General features: G+C 32.7%; 2 protein-coding genes and 1 non-coding gene across 3 annotated transcripts; 2 read left to right on the top strand and 1 right to left on the bottom strand.

The window, feature by feature from the left end:
* Positions 1 to 6,097: 6,097 nt before the first annotated feature.
* On the bottom strand, positions 6,098 to 6,172 carry TRNAK-CUU (transfer RNA lysine (anticodon CUU)). Its single transcript has one exon. It is a non-coding gene; the product is annotated as a tRNA-Lys (tRNA).
* A 1,664-nt stretch (positions 6,173 to 7,836) lies between these two features.
* On the top strand, positions 7,837 to 14,359 carry LOC132267398 (uncharacterized). Its single transcript, XM_059768562.1, has 4 exons — positions 7,837 to 8,151; positions 8,255 to 8,407; positions 8,500 to 8,701; positions 14,129 to 14,359. Exons 1-3 carry the CDS (start codon positions 7,984 to 7,986, stop codon positions 8,668 to 8,670), a joined length of 492 nt encoding a protein of 163 aa, XP_059624545.1. The 5' UTR covers positions 7,837 to 7,983; the 3' UTR covers positions 8,671 to 8,701; positions 14,129 to 14,359.
* A 6,213-nt stretch (positions 14,360 to 20,572) lies between these two features.
* Positions 20,573 to 21,029, top strand: LOC132267511 (uncharacterized protein At2g29880-like). Its single transcript, XM_059768667.1, has 2 exons — positions 20,573 to 20,710; positions 20,823 to 21,029. The coding sequence occupies exons 1-2, from the start codon at positions 20,573 to 20,575 to the stop codon at positions 21,027 to 21,029; spliced, it is 345 nt and encodes a 114-aa protein (XP_059624650.1).
* Positions 21,030 to 21,336: the final 307 nt, after the last annotated feature.

Here is a 21,336-nt window from a genome sequence, read left to right as displayed (position 1 = left end):
TTTAGTTTATAAATACTCCATTATGCGTTAAGCTAGGGTTTTACGATATATCACATAGTATATACACGTAGAGGGTTCTGCAAAACACAGAGAGATGCAGAGTAAGGGTTGAGATAACAGAGCAAATTGTGAGTTCTCGACTGAGGTTTCAAAGCTAAACCTAGGAGAAGGGAAACACAGAAGTAATAGGAGGCTAAGCAGTATTTTCAGTATGGCCAGAACAGAGGAAAGCAGACTAACTATTACAAAGGCAAGTTCTATCTTCCTCTTTCCCTTTGAGCTGTGTTCTGTGCACCTAGATATGCTCTAGGGTTTTAAGGAAATTGAAAACTAAATCATTCATGTATGTTATACATCAAATTAATCATATGTATGCTTTGAATTATTTCTGTGATGATTTCTGCAATATCTGTTACAGTGCATGCAAGTTGGTCCAGTTTTATGTCCTTTAAGCATGAGGGTTCTTGTCGTAGTTTTATCTCTGTTTTTATTAGAACTACTGTAAACTAAGGATGGAAAGACTACGGGAGTTATGTAAATCTCATAGGAAGGTTGCTATTTTTATTTTAGATCTCTGTTGCATTTAGCTTCGTTGTAATCTATGCATAAGGTTTCAGTTTTTTCACAAGTTGACTTCTGTTAATTGATTTAAATTGCTATAATTAAAACTTGGGGATGTTATCAGGAGGGTATTAGCTCCTTTAGATCAGTTTAAGACACAAGCAGAGGGGTAGGAATTGATCGGAGAAGGAGCAGATTGACGGAAACGGAGCAGAGACTGAACTGGAGGCTCTCAAGAGGGAGAGAGCCGGCTCTAGGAAGTCAAGAGCCGGCTCCCCTTCAGCAAGAGCCGGCTCCTAGGGGATTGGAGCCGGCTCCAATAGAGGAAGAGCCGGCTCCTCCATTCCAAGAGCCGGCTCCAATTGGTTTTTACGTCCAGAAAGTGGTTTTAGGGCTCTGTTTGGTGTTTTGAGCACTGTTTGGGCTTCTGAGTGATTCTAATGAACTGTAGGGACTTAACAGAGGATCTAAGTAGTTAATTTTAAGTGTTATTAAAATTAATGTTGCATGGTTTAAGCCTTTAAGACAAAGGATGAAGCAGTGTAAAAATATACAACGGTGTATGCTACTAACAGAGAAAGGAACTAAATGGCTTGATTAAATTTTAGAAATTTAATAAGACTTCACGGGGGATTAAATAGTTAATTTTTGGGTGTTATTAAGACCCTAAATTAATTAAGGTTAATTCTAAATTAACGGATCAAACTGTATAACACTTATGTACAGTGGTATACGGTTGGTGGTTGAATGAAGTTTTAAATGCTTAAGCTTATTTTTAGGCATTCCAGTGGGATGTAATATATTTATAAAATGGTCTTAAATATATTATGGGGTCATTGATGTGTTAGATGTAATCTATGCAGGCTCTAGAAGTTAGTTGTTGATTTATTAATTCATCCCCTGCATTTTTATGGTTAATTGGTTGGATTTATATTGCTGAAACATTTAAAAATCTTCGGTGATTAATTGGATATTGGTTTTGGATTTTAAATTACTGTACTATCATTCGTAGTCTGTAATTTACATGGTTTTGGTTTTAAGTTGTTGAAATACTAAATACTATACTACAACGATGTGGATGGTTGGTTTTGGACTACAAATTACATGCTTATTATTTATGCCTTGTAATTTACCTGGAATTATGTATTGGAACATAATTGCTGAATTCTTATACTTAATTCGGTCAATTATTTGGAATCATATATTGGATAATAATTGCTTAATTCATATATTAAACTTGACCAATTATTTGGAATTATGTATTGGATTTTAATTGCTGAATTCTCACATTAAAATTCTGTCAATTATCTGGGTTTGGTTTTGCATTGTAAATTACTTGCTTATCATTTGAATGTTGTAATTTACATGGATATGGAGGATGGTATGCACCGGTATGGGACGGTGGCATACTAGGTATGGTTTAGTTCAAAATGCTAATTCCTACCTTATGGATTTTAATTGGTGAACAGTACGACTGGTTCTATCAATTATATGGACTTTGTGGATTGTATGCACCGGTATGGGACGGTGGCATACTAGGGACAGACTGATTTAAAATACTCAGTCCTACCTGTTTTGGAATAAGGGAACGGGTTGTTAAATAAATCCTCCTTATATATTTATAAGTCGGTACGGTTGAATACGCCGAATGACTTATTGGATTTCTTGTGAATGGTTAGGAACGGAGTTTAGATATATATGTTTATGGTACCACGAGTTGAGCTTGAGTCTCAAACTTGTTGGTTAGGGTGCGTATATGCAGTGGATGTGTAGCTGATTATAGTAGGTTGGGTGTACCCTGTTAGGTCTAGATACTCATGCCCACCTTTGGGTGCGTATTCGCATGTTGCCTTCTATTCAGGTTGAGATCCCTACTGTAGTTCAGTGAATGTCCCATAGTGTGGATATATATATGTATGGACTAGATAGATATTGTGAGGTATCTATGGTGTATCTGCGTATCGGGTCACTGTATGGATTGCAGTTAGATTAGAACTTGCTAGTGGGCCTGACCCACCCTTTTATTATTTTTTTCAGGTGTTCGTCAGTTCTGGGCTGTAGAGCTTGATCGTGCTGAGCAGATACAGTTATTCACTCTACTGATGGCGTAGGATTTTATTTCATGTTAAGACTTGGGTTTTGTTCCAGTCTTTTGAGTACCATTGGATATTTTTAGGGGTCCACTAGATGGATTCCCGAGTTGTATAAATTGGAGAACGATTTCCATTCGTGGTGGATCAGTTGTATCAAAATAGTTTTAATTATCAATGAAATTATTTATTCTGAAGTTTTCAATTATTGGATTATCATTCTAGATTCTTTTCAGCAAAATTTTATTCATTCTTGTTTTCTATATTGTATTCTGTGTTCATTAAATTGCTAATTGTTTTGATATCCTCGGGTAATCGGGCGTGGGCCTGGCCAACCCGCATCCGGAAATCCGGGGGTATCACAGACACCCCACCGGTGCTATTCGAGATGACGTCCTTTTGTTTTGCAGGTAAACGCCGTCGTTCCAAGTCGCGAGGATTTTTGCATCAACAGCTGGCGCCGTCTGTGGGAACGATTAGTTCTCTGAAGAAATAATAATCTTGACGCGACTTGGCTCGGACGGCAGGACGACAGTTTTCGATCATGGAAACCATCCCAAAATCATCAGTTGACAACGAGTTTCCACATTCTTATATAAGGACGGGTCTCTACATCATGATTACTTGTCTATCATATCGGGGGCAAAACGGTGGGTTGCGTGATGCCACCCAGTGTACGATGACAATAATCATAATTTGGCACGTCAACCCAGGCAGTCCAATGTAGTGTTTTCCATTTAGCGATGCTTGGTCCCCTCACTACTGAGGTTTGGTCATCTAAGACCAAACTCTATCTCTTGCCGTAGCCACCTACCAAGGCCTGATCGTTGAAGACTAAGGCCTGATCCTTCTGCGCCTACATAAATGAGTTGGTCTCCACCCATAAAGAAGATCACTACCAACAAGGGGGTTTCTACCTACTACTAAAGCCTCTACTTACCAGACGACAGTTTTCATCTCTTTTCCTTTGCAGGAATTGCCTGTCGACTTCAAATTATGCAGAATTTTGGATTGATAATCCGTGGCAGGTTAATTTTCAATAATCATTTATAACACAATCTAATGTTTTTAGACAACTGTAAATTGTTGCAGCACCAGGCACCCTATCCGCTGAATAAACATCTATAGAATGGGTCATCACCCAAGATCCCATCATCCGGGGCAGAATAGTGGATCACAGGATATTAATCATCGATCCACATATTAAGGGAAATAGGTTTTATCATCGCGGTGTCGTATATAATTAAAGCTTCCTTCATTTATTAGAGAGACAAGACGACTACCTCTCTTATTAAATGGGTCACCCTCCCTCAGACTACACCTCTTTCCCCCATAAGGGTTACAAGGGATGATAATGAGTGTCTTGTAATATAAGGACTCGGGCTGAATGAATCCCGTAATCAATAGCCCCGTACTATAAGGGATAGTAAATGAATGTCCTGTATTAAAAGGACCCAGCTGAATGAATCCCGTAATCAATATCCCCGTACTATAAGGGATAGTATATAAATGTTCTGTACTATAAGGACCCGGGTTAAATAAATCTCGTAATTAATATCCCCTTACTATAAGGGATAGTAAATAAAAATCCCTTACTGAAGGGACGAACTGAGTAATGCTCGTAAAATTTAATTCCCTTATTAAAGGAGTGACGACTTGAGTGAAGCTCGTACAATTTATTCCCTTATCAATGGAAGATTACCCAATGGAAGAATACCCAAGGGAATATTATCCAAGGGAAGAGTACCCAAGAGTACTAAAAATAGTACCCAAGGGTACCAAAAATAGTACCAAGGGGCAGAGTACCCAAGGGTACCAAAAATAGTACCTAGGGGTAGTGTACCTGTAATACCCCGTAATTTGAAGGAAATTATTAAATGAGTTTTATTTGACTTATCAAAAAAAAAAAAATTAAATGAGTTTTATTTGATTAAATTGGATTAAATTAAATTAGATATATATATTATTATTATTATTTTGTGCTTTATGGGATTATGGATGATTGAAAATTACAGGTATGATGACAATTATTAACCACTGGGGAACACATAAACAAACAGAAAGAAGGATGATATATACACACACATCAACTATCCAAGAACTCAGTTTCAATGTCCCAGCAACAACAAAAATTAAAAAAAATAAAAACTTTCCCTACGCTTTTGTGTCTTAAAGTATAATTACCACATTATACTTTCGACTTAGCAAGTTACAACTCAAAAGTGAAATTTATGCAAATCACAATTTCACTGAAGTAGTAAAGTTATGGGATTATGGATGATTGAAAATTAGAGGTATGATGACAATTATTAACCACTGGGGAACACATAAACAAACAGAAAGAAGGATGATATATACACACACATCAACTATCCAAGAACTCAGTTTCAATGTCCCAGCAACAACAAAAATTAAAAAAAATAAAAACTTTCCCTACGCTTTTGTGTCTTAAAGTATAATTACCACATTATACTTTCGATTTAGCAAGTTACAACTCATAAGTGATAAATTCATACCATATTGGCCACAATTTAAACAGAAGATTGACAATTAGAACTATCATGATGATAATTAATCATAAAGATAATGGAATTTATAAAGACACACATATATAAGGCTCACTGTGTGAACATTTGTGATTATACAGTCTTAATTTAGTTAGTTACAACCCAGAATTCAAGACAAACCATATCGTCATGGTCAAGAACAGTATACATTTTTTTGGAAACATGAATAACATAAAATCTTTTCATTTCTTGGCAACCAAACAAAGGGCTAAACAAAAACAAAGAGGGAGAGGGGTGTGACCTGTTTGTAAAGAGAAGAGAGGGGGTGGAGTTCTTGACGAACGAGAGTGCCCATGGAAATGTAGGGAACTTCTAGAAGCTTCGAGAGCCTCTCGGCGTAGAAGTGCTTTCATCTTCCTTCTCCTTTGCATATTCTCTAAAAATAGACAAACAAATTTTCACTCAAATAAGTAAAGAGATTTCTTGTTTCATTCTGTCTTCGATTCATCCACACCAACCAGACCATAATCGATCATCAAGGTCTTTATCATCTCTTTGTTGATTTCCCCTCTCTCCAATTTCTCTCTCATCCACTCCATTTTTTTTATTTAGTGTTGCTTTTGGTTTGTTGTCTTTGATCAGTCCATTTTTTTTATTTAGTGTTGCTTTTGGTTTGTTGTCTTTCACTAAAAAAACAACGGTGTCGGACACATGTCCGAGGTTGGGATACGCGTGTCCGTGTCGGACACTGATACTTCACTCCTGCCACGCGTATCCGTGCTTCATAGCATATACTAATCAAAGATATTGAGCCAGTTGCTTCGTCTAGCCTCTTCAGTTGGGCTGTTAGAAATCACAAGACTAATATAATTATTGGGCCCATTTTTTCACAGGCCCAGGCCCGGAATCCAAAACAATGTCAATGAGAAAAAAACTTGAAGCCCACCGTGGGGCCTCGAACCCAACGACCACAAGGTTAAGAGTCTTGCGCTCTACCAACTAAGCTAGACGGGCTTGCTGGTCGCCGTGGCTTGGTGAATTTATTTCACCAAGAACGACAAAGGCGGCTGCAATACAAACAAAAATTTTTGCTCTTAGGAGAATTAATCATAACTTTGTCAATTAAATTGAAATTCTTCTTCCCTTAATCCCATACACATGAGGAATTTTCGCTTTTCAAAGTCTATAGTCACTGAGGGTGCACAAAAAATCGGTCAACCCGAAAATCCAAACCGAATTAGATCAAATCGGGCAATATGGTTTAGTTTGCTAACGGTTTGGTTCGATCACGATTTCAAATTTGGAAAATCATAAAAATACGGTTTGATCACGGTTTGAGGTCCTTAAATACCGAACCGTATACACCCTAATAATCACATATGATTTTTGGCCACCCTCTATGTCTCTAATGTATGTATCCAAACTATCTTAATCTACTCTTTCAAATTTTCTCACTAATTGGTGTTGCACCTGATTTTTCACTCACACTTTCATTAACGATCCTCAATCTTAACATTCTTATTTTCATTGCATGGAGATATTGTTCTGACTCTATACAACAAAATTGGTCTTACAATTATTTATATATATAAAATTATTCCTATAATTACTTCTATATATAAAATTATTCTTTTAACCAATGTGTTATAACATAAAATCCCAGTGTAACTTGTCTCCATTTTCACCTCATGGTAGTAGGAACTTTAGTTTTTCTGTTTTTGTAGTCATATACATTATCTTGGAATTTTTTATGATTTGTAAAGAAATTTTGTTTATCTTTGTAGGCCTTACCAAATTCTCTTGGACCCAATATATCATATGTTTTTTTTCTAAGTCTATAAAAACTACATGTAATACTTGTTATCAAATGTCGTGGATTCCTTTTTTAATTAGCCTTTGTTCTATTATCATTTTTCGTAATTGTATAACTCATTGATTTAATTTCTCTATAGATGTCACGATTTAATATATTTCCATTATTTTTGTAGATAGGTACTATTATATTTCTTCTTCTCCACTTGGTTGCATCATACCTTGTTTTATGATGTCATTAAACAACTTTGTTAGCCACTCTATGCTTATGTTACATAATGTTTGCCAAATTTCTTCTATAGGTATATACCATCGAGGCATCCTCCAGTTTTTATTATTTAAGTGTGTCCTCTCATAGAGAAAATCAATAATCTTGGATTATTAGGATTTCTTATTTTGATTGTTATTTAATTTTCTTATTGTAAATTTGACTTACTTATACCAGGTAGTATTCTGATTTTTATTTACTTTCCTTAGTGTAAATTTGACTTACTTAGAAAAAGCTATGCCATAATTTTCTCATTCTTTAAACCTTTTATCCTCCACTTCCTTATTTTATTTATCATTCATTTGTTAAGTTCATTTTCTTCTATTTCGAAAAAATCAAAATACTTACTTTTTAAATTGAAGTAAACTAATTTTTTAAAATTTAAAAAAGAAAAGAAAAGGAAATTACCACGTATAAACTTTTCATTATTGCAGTGAGTGCATGCTTTAGATACTTTTGAAAGATTTTTATTACATTCTCACTTTTATATTTTGAGAGATAAAGAAATATACTAAATAACATTCATTGTTGGTATTCTTTTAAAAAATTATTATTATGTGTGAGTTGAGAGTTCTGCACGCTAGTACTATTTAAATTTAGATCTCTAATGCTACGCGGTCTCATATAAATGAGCTGAGATTAAATATACATAACACGCGTAGATCTGCTTGTTTATATCCGTCCAGCTCCCCGCAGGTTTTGGTTGTTAGGGTGTCCTTTTTATCAACAAAATCGTCGAGTAACTATGGCTTCTTCGGGCTCTAGTGGTGGTTCTGGCTCTTCTGAAGAACACGAAGCATCAGTGAATCAAGCAAAACCAAATTTTTCTAGAAAAATTTATGACATCGAACACCTCGATCCGGAAGTCGAAGAAGCTGTACGCAAGTACCGAAAACAGATTGCGGCTAGCGAAGTATGTGTTCTTTCTCTATTCTAATGCCCTCAATATTATGGTCGATTTATATGTGTGCGCGCGCGCCTAATTTTTGTGTACATTATATATACTATACATGTAGGGGTTTGATTGTGATGATTATCCTCCTGATATCGGTGAGGTGGGTTATATTGTACCGTATCTCATGCCCAACAGAGAGTTTCGTAATACTAAAAATATGAATGAACTCATCAACTCCTCGATGATAGCAATGATTGACTACAATGAGAAACATGTACGCTTTTTTGATTTAAATGATAAAATTGCATGAATATTTCTCCTTTTCAATTCTGACCACTCTCTTTAATATCCTATAATTTCTTGTAGGATACAAATTTCAAGTTTGTGAAGGTGTTGAAGGCAAATTCGCTGGTTGTTCAGGGTGTCATTTTTTATATTACCTTTGAGGCTAAGGGTGATGACAATGATGCTGATGAGGGTGAGACTGAAATGTTTCAAGCTAAGGTGTATTTTGGGAATTGGGACGGTAGAGCCTGAGCTCATGATGTGCAGGCTCAGACCTAAACAGGTGAAGTTAATTCATCAATTGGACAGCAATTTATTTTGATTTTTTTCATTTTTGTTGTATACTTTGATGGCCTTAATTGTTTGTTGTGTTTGTTGGTATTCCATATACCTATAGAGCCAATATTATATGTGTGTGTGTGTGTGTATATATATATATAGAATAATTGGTTCTCAATTCTCAGTTTTGGGAGACTTAAAAGATTAGACATTTTTATTTGTATCTATTTTGATGCCGATAATTTATTTTTTATTACGCATCTTTGTTTATGCTTTTTGTGAACTGTGATAATACCCTAAAATTTCGAGTACAAGATATCATCCCATTTTTTGATAATAGCTGTCTTTATGCAAATGTTGTTTACCTCAGTCGTTTCTCACAGCATTGCATTTTCTAGCCATATTCTATATGGATTCTTATCAATTATATTCTCTATGCGTATTCTATCAGTCCCTTGTTCCTTTCCTTTTTCTGCTCATCAACTTGAATTGAATTGACATTCCTATCTAGTATTGTTGTCATGGGTTTTGATTGCACTTAAATGTACCTTTCAGAATACCCTAGCATCTTATCCTCTACTAGTGGCACCTTTGTTTTTCTAGGAATCTATAGGTTTTCAACTCTTGTCATTCTCAATATGAGCGATATCTCTAAATAGTGCCCGGGCATGACCCCTCATTCTCAGTCAAGATAGATGGAAGGAGCCCAATCAAGTTACTATGTGCTATTACTCATCATCTGAACATCTTATTCTAGTTATACTCATTTTATAAACATGTAGTTCCGTAATTGCTCAACATCCGAACATCTTATTCTAGTTATACTCATTTTATAAATATGTAGTTCCGTAATTGCTCAACATTCGGTTCCATGAAGTATGTCTATCCTCAATAGTCATTTACTCATTTTAATAAAATATATCATTATCACAATAACCTAACACCCCAACTAAATAGTCAATTAGCTTCAAAATTACTTAATTCTCCATTTGATAGCCTTATTTTTTTATCATTTAAAAATTGATAACTCATGCTTTTGCAAGTTGGAATTCTGGATGATCTGGTCACATTTATCATAATTGAAGAATATTAATATCGTCAGAATATGATTTAAAATGGTTTACAGGTTATTTTTTCAAGTATTCTGAAAATAGAAACAGGTTTTTGAAAAACATGAAGGAGTGTTGTATATAAATGGGCCATTTCTAACTCTGATTTCATGTCGTAAGCTTTAAAAAATTGTCACCAAATGTTGTCAGATAGTTTATTGTTTTTCTCCTCTCTGAATAAAGAAAATTACTTTTAGAAAACAGAATCAAACAAGCCTATAATTCTTAAAATTGCTTGCACTTTTATAGAAAAATTCCAAAGACAGCTCATTTTTTGAAGAGTTTGAATAGAAAGTAAATGTTTGTTTTCTGCAAATAATTGAAATTGTAACTAAAAAACTTTTTTAACGTATACATTTTATCAATGCTAGAAAATGAAGAACTAAATAAATTTTTGCAAACAGCAAAGTATGCTGTAGTAGGATTATTTGGGTAATCTACCATGAGTGGTAGAGAAGCCTGTGATACCCCCTGATTTCGGAACACGAGTTGATCAAGTCCGCGCACAAAATTAGGGAAATATCAAAACAATTAAAGTATTTCAAACAAGCACAGAAGACAAAGTGAAATGCGCTGAAGAAAACTAATAAATAAATATTACTTAATGATTCTCCAACAATTACAACTCGGAAATCCCTTAACTCAAGGACCCCTTAAAACATTATCCAATAATCCAATATTATTTAAAAGTACACAAGATGAATAGATGAATGACAGTCGCCCAGTTACGGATCCTCAACCTCGAGACTGGAACCTCTATTAACTTGAAAAATAAATCGTGGGTTAAACCCTACGAGCAAGTTCACTCTACCAGACCTCTGAAAACCAATAAGTAGATCATCTCTGATCAAACCAAACCTAATAAAATTTTAACTTTAATAAAACACAATATACATGTCTATATATAATTATATATATCATACAAATCACATCCATTAATAGGTTTAATTATTAAATTTCCATACCTATTAAATAATTATTAAAATAATATTCATACCTAGACCAGTCTACTATTTCATTTTAAAAAAAAAACTCCTTTGACCTTAATCCCACCCTAGTCAGTTGTTTAATCATTTAAATAATAAATTATAATAAAAGGCATATTATAATTAATCTCAAAACCCGATGATGATTTTAACTAAATCACATATCCAAAATCTCAGCATTGACAAATCATCCATGTCTTCACAGGTATATTATTTTATTAATATAAAATAATACACTAACCAGTAAGTACTAGATTATTCTAATTTAAGAATATATAATCCTAATCCAGTTTATACATACAATAACCATAGATGATATTTTAATCATCTAACACATAACAATTTAATTACGCTTTGGCAAATCAACCATGCCTCCACAAGTATATTTATTATACATTGGCAATTCAACCATGCCTCCGTGTATGTATATTTATACATTGGCAATTCAACCATGCCTCCGTGTATGTATATTTATACATTGGCAATTCAACCATGCCTCCACAGGTATATTTATTCAAACATTTAATTAACAATTCATCCATACTTTCCATATATGTATTCTATTCATACAAATACTTAGGTAATATATTTAATCCTTTGACAATTCATCCATGCCTACACTTTAACCATGAATTAATTTTAAAATTAACAATACGCTAAATCATACATAGCCATCTCATGCATATTATACGCATATCATTAATTTAATAACCAGTCCAGCCATATATACTAAGTAAGAATAATAACACTAAATATCTTAATTTACATATATATACACATATAATTTATAATATATATGTGTATAATCCTTCCTTAATAATCCATAATTATTTCAGATCACATATACATATATATCAATAATTATATATATATATGTACAACTATCCATACAACTCATAAATTAAATAAACCATATATACAAATATATAAATAAATAAATAAATAAATAAATAAATATATATATATATCATCCATCCATAACCAATTATTAATTTACTATATTACACAAATTAATGCTTCTTAATATGTCTGAGATAGTTTCCCCTAAATACTACATATCGGTTTAAATAGTTTTCCAACACCGTTTTACTAAAATGTAAATATCTTCTAGTAGGATAGGAATCTGATAATGAAATTGGTATCATTGGAAAGAGGACGAAAAATTCTTGAATTTGAGCTCTAGAATGACTTAATTTCGATTTAAAATGACTAAGTTATGACCATTTTAATTTATAGTGTCGAAACAGGCCAACAGTGGTTTCCCACGCGCGCCCACGCGCTTACTATGCATTTGCATGCGCTGGATTCAAGCCTCCTTGTGTGCTGGTATTGGCTAAGCTCTTTCAGCTACCGTGAGCTCACCACACTGAATCCATCACTTCCTTTATGCCGCATCCAATGGTCACAAATCAGTGCGCAAATGAACACGCTCACACTGGATTATTTTCTATTAACTATAATAGATCTAAGGACCAAATCAGCGAGTGCACCATCTTCTCATGGTCTGCGATATACTAAATAATCCCATAGTTGACCAGACCACTTCTATGGTCCAGATACACATGCGCACCAAACTTCTATGCGCCGCGATGCACCATATCAATTCACATAAGTTTAATTAATCGAATGGCCCTAATTGCGCGCTGGATCAATTCCTTATTGTGCCGCCGCTCCACATGCGCCAGTTACGTAGTATATATGTGTGTATATATATATATATATATAATTATTTTTCGAACAAATAATAGGAAAATAAATCTTAATAAATTCCTAAAAATATCAGAAAAATTCCAGAAAATTACAGAACAATTCTAGAAAATAAAGAAACCATAATTAACTCTCTTGGGTCACAAATCTACCTATAGATTGATTTTAAAATATACATATAACACCTATATATATCAATTAAAATCCAATAATCTAAAAAATAAATAGAATAGTTTATACTTTTTAATTATTCCGATCTAACCATAATTTTTAAACAAATAAATTTAATTAAAGCCTTGATACTCAAGATGAAATCCTTATGAATTCTAAGAGGAAAGTTAGATAAAACTCGCCTGAAAGTTTCGAAACGAAACCGACGCTTCAAGCTTTAATTATCTCTTCCAATTCCGACGTCCTCCTTTTCAGATTCGACCTCCTCCTTGACAGCCCTTCTTCTTCCTCTCTCTCTGTCTGTTTTATTTTTCTAACGTGTAAAACCTTTAACCCTAAAGCTTTATGTGTATTTTTATACACCTTAAATTCCAATTCCTATTCCAACTAGTATTATGAATTAAAATAATAACCTTTAAATAATTTATATCTATAAACATATATTATATTACATATATATATAAATATATTTTCCTTCCATAATTAACCCATTAGTTAATTAAATCATATATACATATATATATCAATAAATATATATCTATATATATCTTTCCATAACAATTATTAATTAATTATATATATATATAATTATATATATATATATATATATATATGTATATATATTTATAATTAATACAAAAGTGATCATTTAAATAATTAAATAACCACGGGCCTTCATTAATTAACCCAATAAGGTTTCATACAAGCCCAAGACCACATCTTTTGGTCCAACTTTCCTTAAACCCAATCCAATTAATTTAAATAAATAAGATAATTAATTAAATACTGAAATTAAAATAACTAATTACATGAAGCACATAAACAAATAAGAATTTACAACTAAGTCACACAATACCAATAAAATCAACACACCAATAATTCAATCAATAATCAACCACACAAACAATCAATCATCATACATAATCACGAAATATAACTTAATTAAAATAAGATAATTAATCTAGCACTCAATAAAATAAAATAAATCATTGAAAAATAAAATAAAATAATTAGTCCTAATTAATAAATCCTTTAAAAATATTGGGGCATTACAAAGCCTATAAATACAAGATTTTGCTTGTTTTAGTATCTTATGTAATTGTGCAACTTGTTTCAACTCAAGTTCAATTCCTAGACAAAATTAATTCCTTTAATTCAACTAATTGAAGATCTATGAATTCCAATATAATTTTATCCTGAATTACATATAAATATATAATGTATTTATATATTAAATATATAATGTATTTAATTAATTCCCTTGTTGGCTCACTTTTTGTTTTTCTTTTTCTTTTAAAGTAACTTTTGTTTATATACTTACATTTATATCATTTGTTTGAAGCATGCATTTTGCGCAGATTCTTGTGTGTAATATCAACCCATGAGCTGTGTCGCTGTGTCTGTTCGCATTTATGTTTGCAAATATTTAACATATGATTGTTAATTGTTTGAAAACAGGCAAGTGAATGCAGTAGAGCTCTTTGCAAGTGAATGCAGTGGAGTTGTTTGAAGCAGTTTAAAGCAATTAACATGATTGTTAATCGTTTCGCTCTGTTGCTGTAGTCGTACTGGGACTTGGTATTTCTTATCAGTAGTTTAGATAATTATACCATGTTGGATTACTTTATAATCTCTGGTTATTTTATAATACATGAGTGGCAAAACTTTGGACTTTGTATTTTGTGTAGGAATGACAAAATATGATAAGAATTGGCAGACTTTACATTGAGTTTATGTAATTGGCTTGACCTTTTTATTCTTTTTTTAACTTTTTGTGGGCTTCCTTGTCCAGAAAATATATTTGATTAATATTAAGCTGTACTTATGGCACATATTTGGTTAATTTCCTTTGCCTTTCAAAAAGAAAATGAAATAAAATAAAATAAGGTTGGGTGTACATGTTGGGCAGATTTGTGCCCTCTGTTGTACCACTTTTTAGTGCTAATGTGTTGTATACATGTACAACACAATTAAACCAAAGTGCAATATCAGTATTTCAATTCTCGATTAGTCATGTTACATCCTTCAAAAACTAAACCAAAGTGCAATATCACCATTTCAATTCTCGATTAATCGTGTTTCATTCTCAACTAATAGGAAATACAACACGATTAACTGATGCTTTAAATGATAGTATTGCACCTCAGTTTAACAATGTCTTGTAAGTGTACATCACATTTAAATATGATTTGAATGAAGAAGCACCATAACTGCTAGTTATGCTGGATATGCTAGAAACAGCAGAGGACTAACAATATGGTGTATTTGAGTTTCTATCAAAATGATTTGGCTGCATATAAGGTCTGCCATCTAAGAAGTAATCCTCTAATCACTTCAATGAGTTTTTCTGCTGTCTGGTACAGTATGAGAAGAGGTAAGATTTTCTGGTATATTTTGAAGATCACACCAGCTTTCTTGACTTTTTCACATCTAGGAATATTTCATAATTATGTTTCTCCTCTGTAATGTTATGAAATGTTCTCTAATTTTTAAAATATTCACAATCAGCAGATTTGCTTCATAGTTCCATTTGAGTGGCTATTTTTTTCAATTATTCATTCTTTTCTAGGTCTGCAGAATACTCATGTGGTGGTTGTGATGTTATTGTATGTATTTATATAGTTTTTACATTGATTTGGTGGATTCCCTTGTTTTACCAGTAAGAGGACTTGTTACTTATGAAAGGCTAGTGATCATTTCCAGGTATGTTTGATTTCATTATGGCTAATTGTGTCCTAACCTGTCTATTCATTCCTTTACTGTGTAAATCTCTTTATCTCTATATTTAACCTTCCATGATTTTATTATGGCTATAGAGTCCTAAGCTGTCCTAACCTGTCTGTGCTTTCATAATTTTATGTAAAACATTTTTCTCTGGATTTAACTTTCACGCATGAGAGATCTATTTATATGCAATTCTTCAATGGAACAAGAGCTTAGGGCTCACATTTTCTGATTCATGTAGTTTGAAGTTATATGCAACATGCTTCGGACTGGAAGTAGCTTAATTGAGGAGAAGTGGAAGTGTATTTATCTTCTATGGTGTTTCCCGATCGTGCACCCAGTGATTTATATCTTTATACTATTTTATTGGGGGAATTCAAAACAAAGAACTTTGTCTTGCTCATTCATCTGCATTTTGCCCTCACTTTCACGTTTTTCAGAATGTACTTCCCCTAATAATTTATGCATAGTCACATTAATGGTGGTATAGGGATAGTTGAAGCGGCTACTAATATCTGACCTTTAGACTGTTGTTAGGTGGTGAGGGAGAGCTTTCCTTTGTGAAGTATGGATATCATTAGTGCTTAATAAGGTATTTGCTATGTTGTTTGCTACAACTATTTGGGCTGTTTGGAGAGTGAAATCTCAGAGAGAGACCGAGGAGTTTGCCAGGACTGGTTTTTGAGATTATGGTGTCGATCACATTTCTTAATGTTGTTTTGCCTTTGTGTAAGACTCATTTTTTGTCTTGTTTTCCTTTGTTTCCAACTGTATTTGAAATGGTCCTTCTCGGTCTTCTTTTTGAGTTGTAATAAGTTGGGGGTGCCTCCAATTTTTCCATTGTTCTGAAAGCTTACTTTTGTTAATGGCAATTGACACATTTATAAAAAAAAAAAAAAAATTCCCCTTTTACTTAATTTACTTAATCTTTGGTAAAATATGGAAGACTAGTTGTAGTAGGAGGTAAGAGATGGATAGGTCGACCAAAAATAACATGGGTGAGATTATTAAAAATGACCTTAAAAAGTTTAATATCGTTAGTTTTTTGTTTGAGTTTATTGCTCTCATATTAAACCTTGGCCAAAATTGAATGTTCAATTCATATTCTTCTTTTATTTTTTGTTTTTATTTTTAGATTCTTCTCTAGTTGACAAGATCTATCACTGAAGACTTGGGATATGAATCCTTATGGCTGGCTCTCTATGGCATTGCTGTCTGTTTCCCCTTTCTCTCTTTTCCTAGGGTTAAACTTACAAATATTGTTAGCGAATGCTACACCCATATCTGCTTCTTTTGAGTTGCTTCTTTCTTCTACTGCAAATTTTCCTTTTCGGAGTGAAATTTGCAATTGAGGCACTTAGTACTAATGCTGTTTTTACTTGTCTGGATCAGTCACAAACTGCCAAGCAATAAAAAAACTGAATAAAGCGGATCATTTGGTTGCATGGCGGCTTTTGATTGACTCAGATCACGTGATTTTGGACTATTTAATAATTTTTCGTATGTCATCTTTTTTGGTGCATGCAAATTTACGTGTAGAAGTTAATAAACAAAACATTACCGAGTCGCGAGTAATTATTCATATTCGAGTATCATTGCTCCAAATCATGTTCAAGTTGGGTGTGTCTTTAATCTTGATTGAACGTGGGGTCATATTTGTGTAAAGGTCTTTTTGTCTGTCAATGTATTATTGTTTAGAAATATTTTGAAGTTATTTTCCTTGTCCTGCTTCTTTTCCGAATAAAAATCCGCAAAGTCATGTCACACACAATTTAATTGTAGCAAAGACTCTTGAATTGCAAGTAAGTTTATTTTAGAATGTGAATACCAGTTTTTTCTTTTTTATTCTTCGGAAAAACACATTAACTGATGATGTGATTACAAATTCAATTTTTCTTAGAAAAACCTAGACATGGATTTGAAGAAAAGAGAACTTGAAAGTTGGACTCTTGCTTGAAGGTTTGTATGTTTGTTTAAACTTTCGGAAGAAACAAAAAAAAAAAAAAAATCAACTGACAATAATAATAAGTGTAAAGTACAAAAAAATAATAAAAATAAAATAAAATAAAATAAAAACCAAAAGGGTGATTGGTTATTTACAATAAATACAAAAAAGTGGGGGACCCTACTCCCTTATTTGTTGCATAAATGATCAATTAAAAATTGTAGGTTTAGTAATTCACTGTAACTACTCAATGCAAAAATTATTTTTTCTCCAAAATTATGTTTACACTTCCTAAGTATTTCCCCACTTTCTAAAGTAGTAGGTAGATGGGTCAAAGTTATGTTTGGCTGGGCTTTTGGGGGCTCCAAAACTGGCTTTTATGTTCAAAAAGGCATTCTCAAAAAATTAGCATGTTTGGTGAGTGTTTTGAAACAGGCTTTCTTTAAACGCCGAAGTCATTCAAAGCCCATTAGTGTGAAGCTGAAAATACAAGCTTTCATAAACGCACGGGAAGCTGAACGGCACTTTAAGTAACAAATTTTGATTTCCAAAATCATCCTTATATATAATAAATATTACAGTACCATATTAACCTACCGAATTACAACATTTATTTTCTCTATGCGTTTTTGGAATAGAAAGAACGCCTACAGACAATGAATAAGAAGATTATTGGTTGACACCGGTGAGCAAAACTTGAAGACGAAGTTGCTTGAAGCTGATGATTATTGCTTAATTTGATGACTGAAGTATTTTCTGGTTTTGGTGAATTTTTTTATGATGCCATTAATCCTAAATTTTATTTACATATCACATGTATGTGTGTTTATATATATACATAGAGAGAAGGATGTATTTGGCAGTTATTGAAAGAACATCTGATAGGATAAGAATTGATTAAGGAACAACGGCTCGATAACTATTAATTAATGATATATTTGTTTGCTATGTAGAGAGATATGGATGATTGGGGTGTTCTGAATAATGATAATAATTAATTAAGGGTTAGTGTTGCTGTTAATTTCAATATTGAAAATAGGATAATGATTAGAGAGTGATTGAAAAGGGAGTGGAAACTTATTTGAGGTGTTGTGATTGCTCTTAATCTAATAATTGGTGAGATGTGAGACTCTTACAATTAAGCTATTCTATCAGCATAAATTATACTCTGACATAACGTCTAGTATTTGTCTACGGCAAGTTGTTTAGAGTGCTCATTATTTTCAAATTCTTTTATGATTCCAGATTTGTATTATTATCTGAATTATTCACACTTTTTTTCAATAGTTATTTTCTTCTTTTTTTTATTTAATTGTTGTTGCTGCTTGTTGAATGACGCCTTTTTTTTTTTTTTCTTTTTTTAAATATAAACAAATTAATAGTAAATTTGCATGTGCTTGAATATATAAATTCGGTTGTTTCTTTCACCTCAACATGTGATTATGAATTTCAACGTCACTGTGAAAATTTTGAAAGCTTACAACGTTTATTGTATTCACATAAAGTGATCTGCATTTCAATTTTTAATGTGAGTAAAGTTCGTAATTTGATAAATATACCATAGTCAATGGGATGGGTTTCTTTGCCAATTGACCTGGTATTATTGATTTGTGTTCACACTAAACTACTACTTGATATTTCCATCATTGCCAATTGACCTGGTTATTATTGATTTGTGTTCACACTAAACATAACTGCTACTTGATATTTCCATCATTGCTATTGTGATTGTATTCACCATTTTTTTGTGATAGCTTCTATTAAATGAAGAAAAAAATTATAACATCGTAAACAAGCATCAGAAGAAAGGGTCTGCTCAAAGGTAAAGCCAGTTAGCCAATGGCCAAAGCCCCCATCCAAAACTCACTTTAAAATAAGCCCCAAGTAGAGTTTTCTAACTGTTTTATAAAAGTACAAAAATTATCTCTTAATTTTTTATTAAGTTATTTTCTAAACTCTAATTTTTCTCCCCCCTCCTATTTTTTTTTTTTCTCTTTCCTAAAGTTATGCCTTCGGCTCTATCTCCGAACTTTTTTCTTTTCTCATTCTTCATCTTTCTAATTTTATTATCCACTCACCACTCACTTCTCTTTTTTATCTCTCACCTTTTTTATTATTATTTTTTTTTCTATTTTTTTCACTGTTTTTCTCTTTTATTGCGTCCCAAATGTTAGAACACCAGACATTGAACTAAATATATTGATCCTACAAACATTTTCTTTTTAACATTATAATTTTTCTTTCCAATATAAATTTCATTATTAGGGTGTTCATTTTTTTTTTTTTGCAACTTGTCACATATCAACTCTACCTTCCTTTTGATTGGGATGTTTACTTTTCCATTAGTATTCTGTTTGAATAATGACATTGTTTTCTCCGCCTTTAACAGGAAGGAGCACATTCCCACTTGCATGCAATTGATCAAATACCCCTTATTCATTCGACCTTCCCTTTGATTCCCGTTTGAAATATAGCAAGACGGTATGTTGCACGAATATTTTTTAAATAAAAGTTAGTAGCACCCCACATAGACGGACAAGCACTGGCCAATGGCCTTTTTTCACACTTTTCTTTGTGTTTTTCATTTATTTATTTTTAAAAAAATCCCAAGTTGTAGGCATTTATGTGATGTTGGTCTGTGTTGAATCATTTAATAAGATAATAGTAATTGAGAAAAATGTTTGACGAATAATTAGAATTATTTTAGTATCATATCTTAATTTCATAGTAAAATGGAAAGTCAAAGTTGTACATATTATTGTTGTACGTATCAAATTAATGAGCCATGCTATGTAAATTGTTGAATATTTAAAAAATAATTAAGATGTGAAACTACAGGGCTAGATGAGTCAGAAGCTTTTATCACCACACCAAATGAATTCAAGAGGAATGTGGTTAGACTTGGTAGTCCATGTCAATTCCGTTATTTGGTTGTAGTTATATTGATATGCTTAGAACTGGAGGCATTCATTTAATATATATATATTTTCTTCTCTTATTTGTTCAAATTTAACCCATTTTTTTTTTACCTATTTTGTGTTGATAGATAGCTAACCAATTTGGTGGGTCGTCATCTCTAAATCAACTATCTGAAGAAAAAATAAATAAATAAATAAATAACGGAAAAAGCAGTATGGAATAAAAAATGAACCTTTCTCAGTAAGGAGAGTTGGAATAACGTTATCTAAAACTTCCAAACTAGAACAGGATAGAGATATGATAAAAAAAAACAGATGAAATATCATAGGGATAGTACAAAAACAGAATGGAAGATATGGTATAAGCTAAAAAAGGAGGAAACTGGGCTTGGATGGGACGACGAGAAAAATACAGTCGTGGCGAGTGACGATTGGTGGACCAACTACTTGCTGGTATATAACAATATTTATGTTTTGTTATATGAATCGCATGTATTACTTTGTTAAATGTTTTATTACATGAATTGCATGAACTATTTTGTGATTATATGTTAATGTTAAACAGGCTTACCCAGATGTAGCTGAGTTTCGAGAAAAGGGAATTGAATACTCATATGAGCTAACATCTCTTTTCAAAGATGGGGTAGCATTGGGTAACTTATCTTATGCTCCTTGGCAAGGAATGTTACGAAAAGATAATGTTGGACCTTGTCGAGTCGAAGATACACAGGATACTCAAGAAGATGCAAATATTACAATGCATAACGAATAAGAACATATGGATTTTGATAAAAATCAAGAGACTGATGATGCTGATACAGCTCATAGGAAGTCAAGGGATTTCATTCCACCACCTAAGAAGTGTCGTAAAGCGTCATAAAGCAACAAATGTTAATGACACGCTTGAAAGAATTTGTAATGCAATTGTGTCTAAGGCAGCAAATCGTGGTGATGGTACAATTAAGGAATGTATAGACTTATTGAATCAAATGACTGAAGTACCAAAAGGAGGAGATTCATACATGTTTGCTTATGACACCTTGTTCTTGCAAAAAGATCTACGAGAGCTATTTGTTGCA

Source organism: Cornus florida, unplaced genomic scaffold, assembly GCF_030987335.1.
Source record: "Cornus florida cultivar Cherokee Brave unplaced genomic scaffold, ASM3098733v1 CherokeeBrave_3.0.0_Hap2_Chr07, whole genome shotgun sequence".
NCBI classification, from domain to species: domain Eukaryota; kingdom Viridiplantae; phylum Streptophyta; class Magnoliopsida; order Cornales; family Cornaceae; genus Cornus; species Cornus florida.
This window is presented reverse-complemented; position numbering and strand designations above follow the sequence as displayed.

Coding starts and splice junctions, on each gene's coding strand:
- LOC132267398 (XM_059768562.1), top strand. CDS start 7,984: ATGGCTTCTTCGGGCTCTAGTGGTGGTTCTGGCTCTTCTGAAGAACAC. Junction 8,152..8,254: donor AACAGATTGCGGCTAGCGAA/GTATGTGTTCTT, acceptor CTATACATGTAG/GGGTTTGATTGTGATGATTA. Junction 8,408..8,499: donor TTGACTACAATGAGAAACAT/GTACGCTTTTTT, acceptor AATTTCTTGTAG/GATACAAATTTCAAGTTTGT.
- LOC132267511 (XM_059768667.1), top strand. CDS start 20,573: ATGAAATATCATAGGGATAGTACAAAAACAGAATGGAAGATATGGTAT. Junction 20,711..20,822: donor GGTGGACCAACTACTTGCTG/GTATATAACAAT, acceptor AATGTTAAACAG/GCTTACCCAGATGTAGCTGA.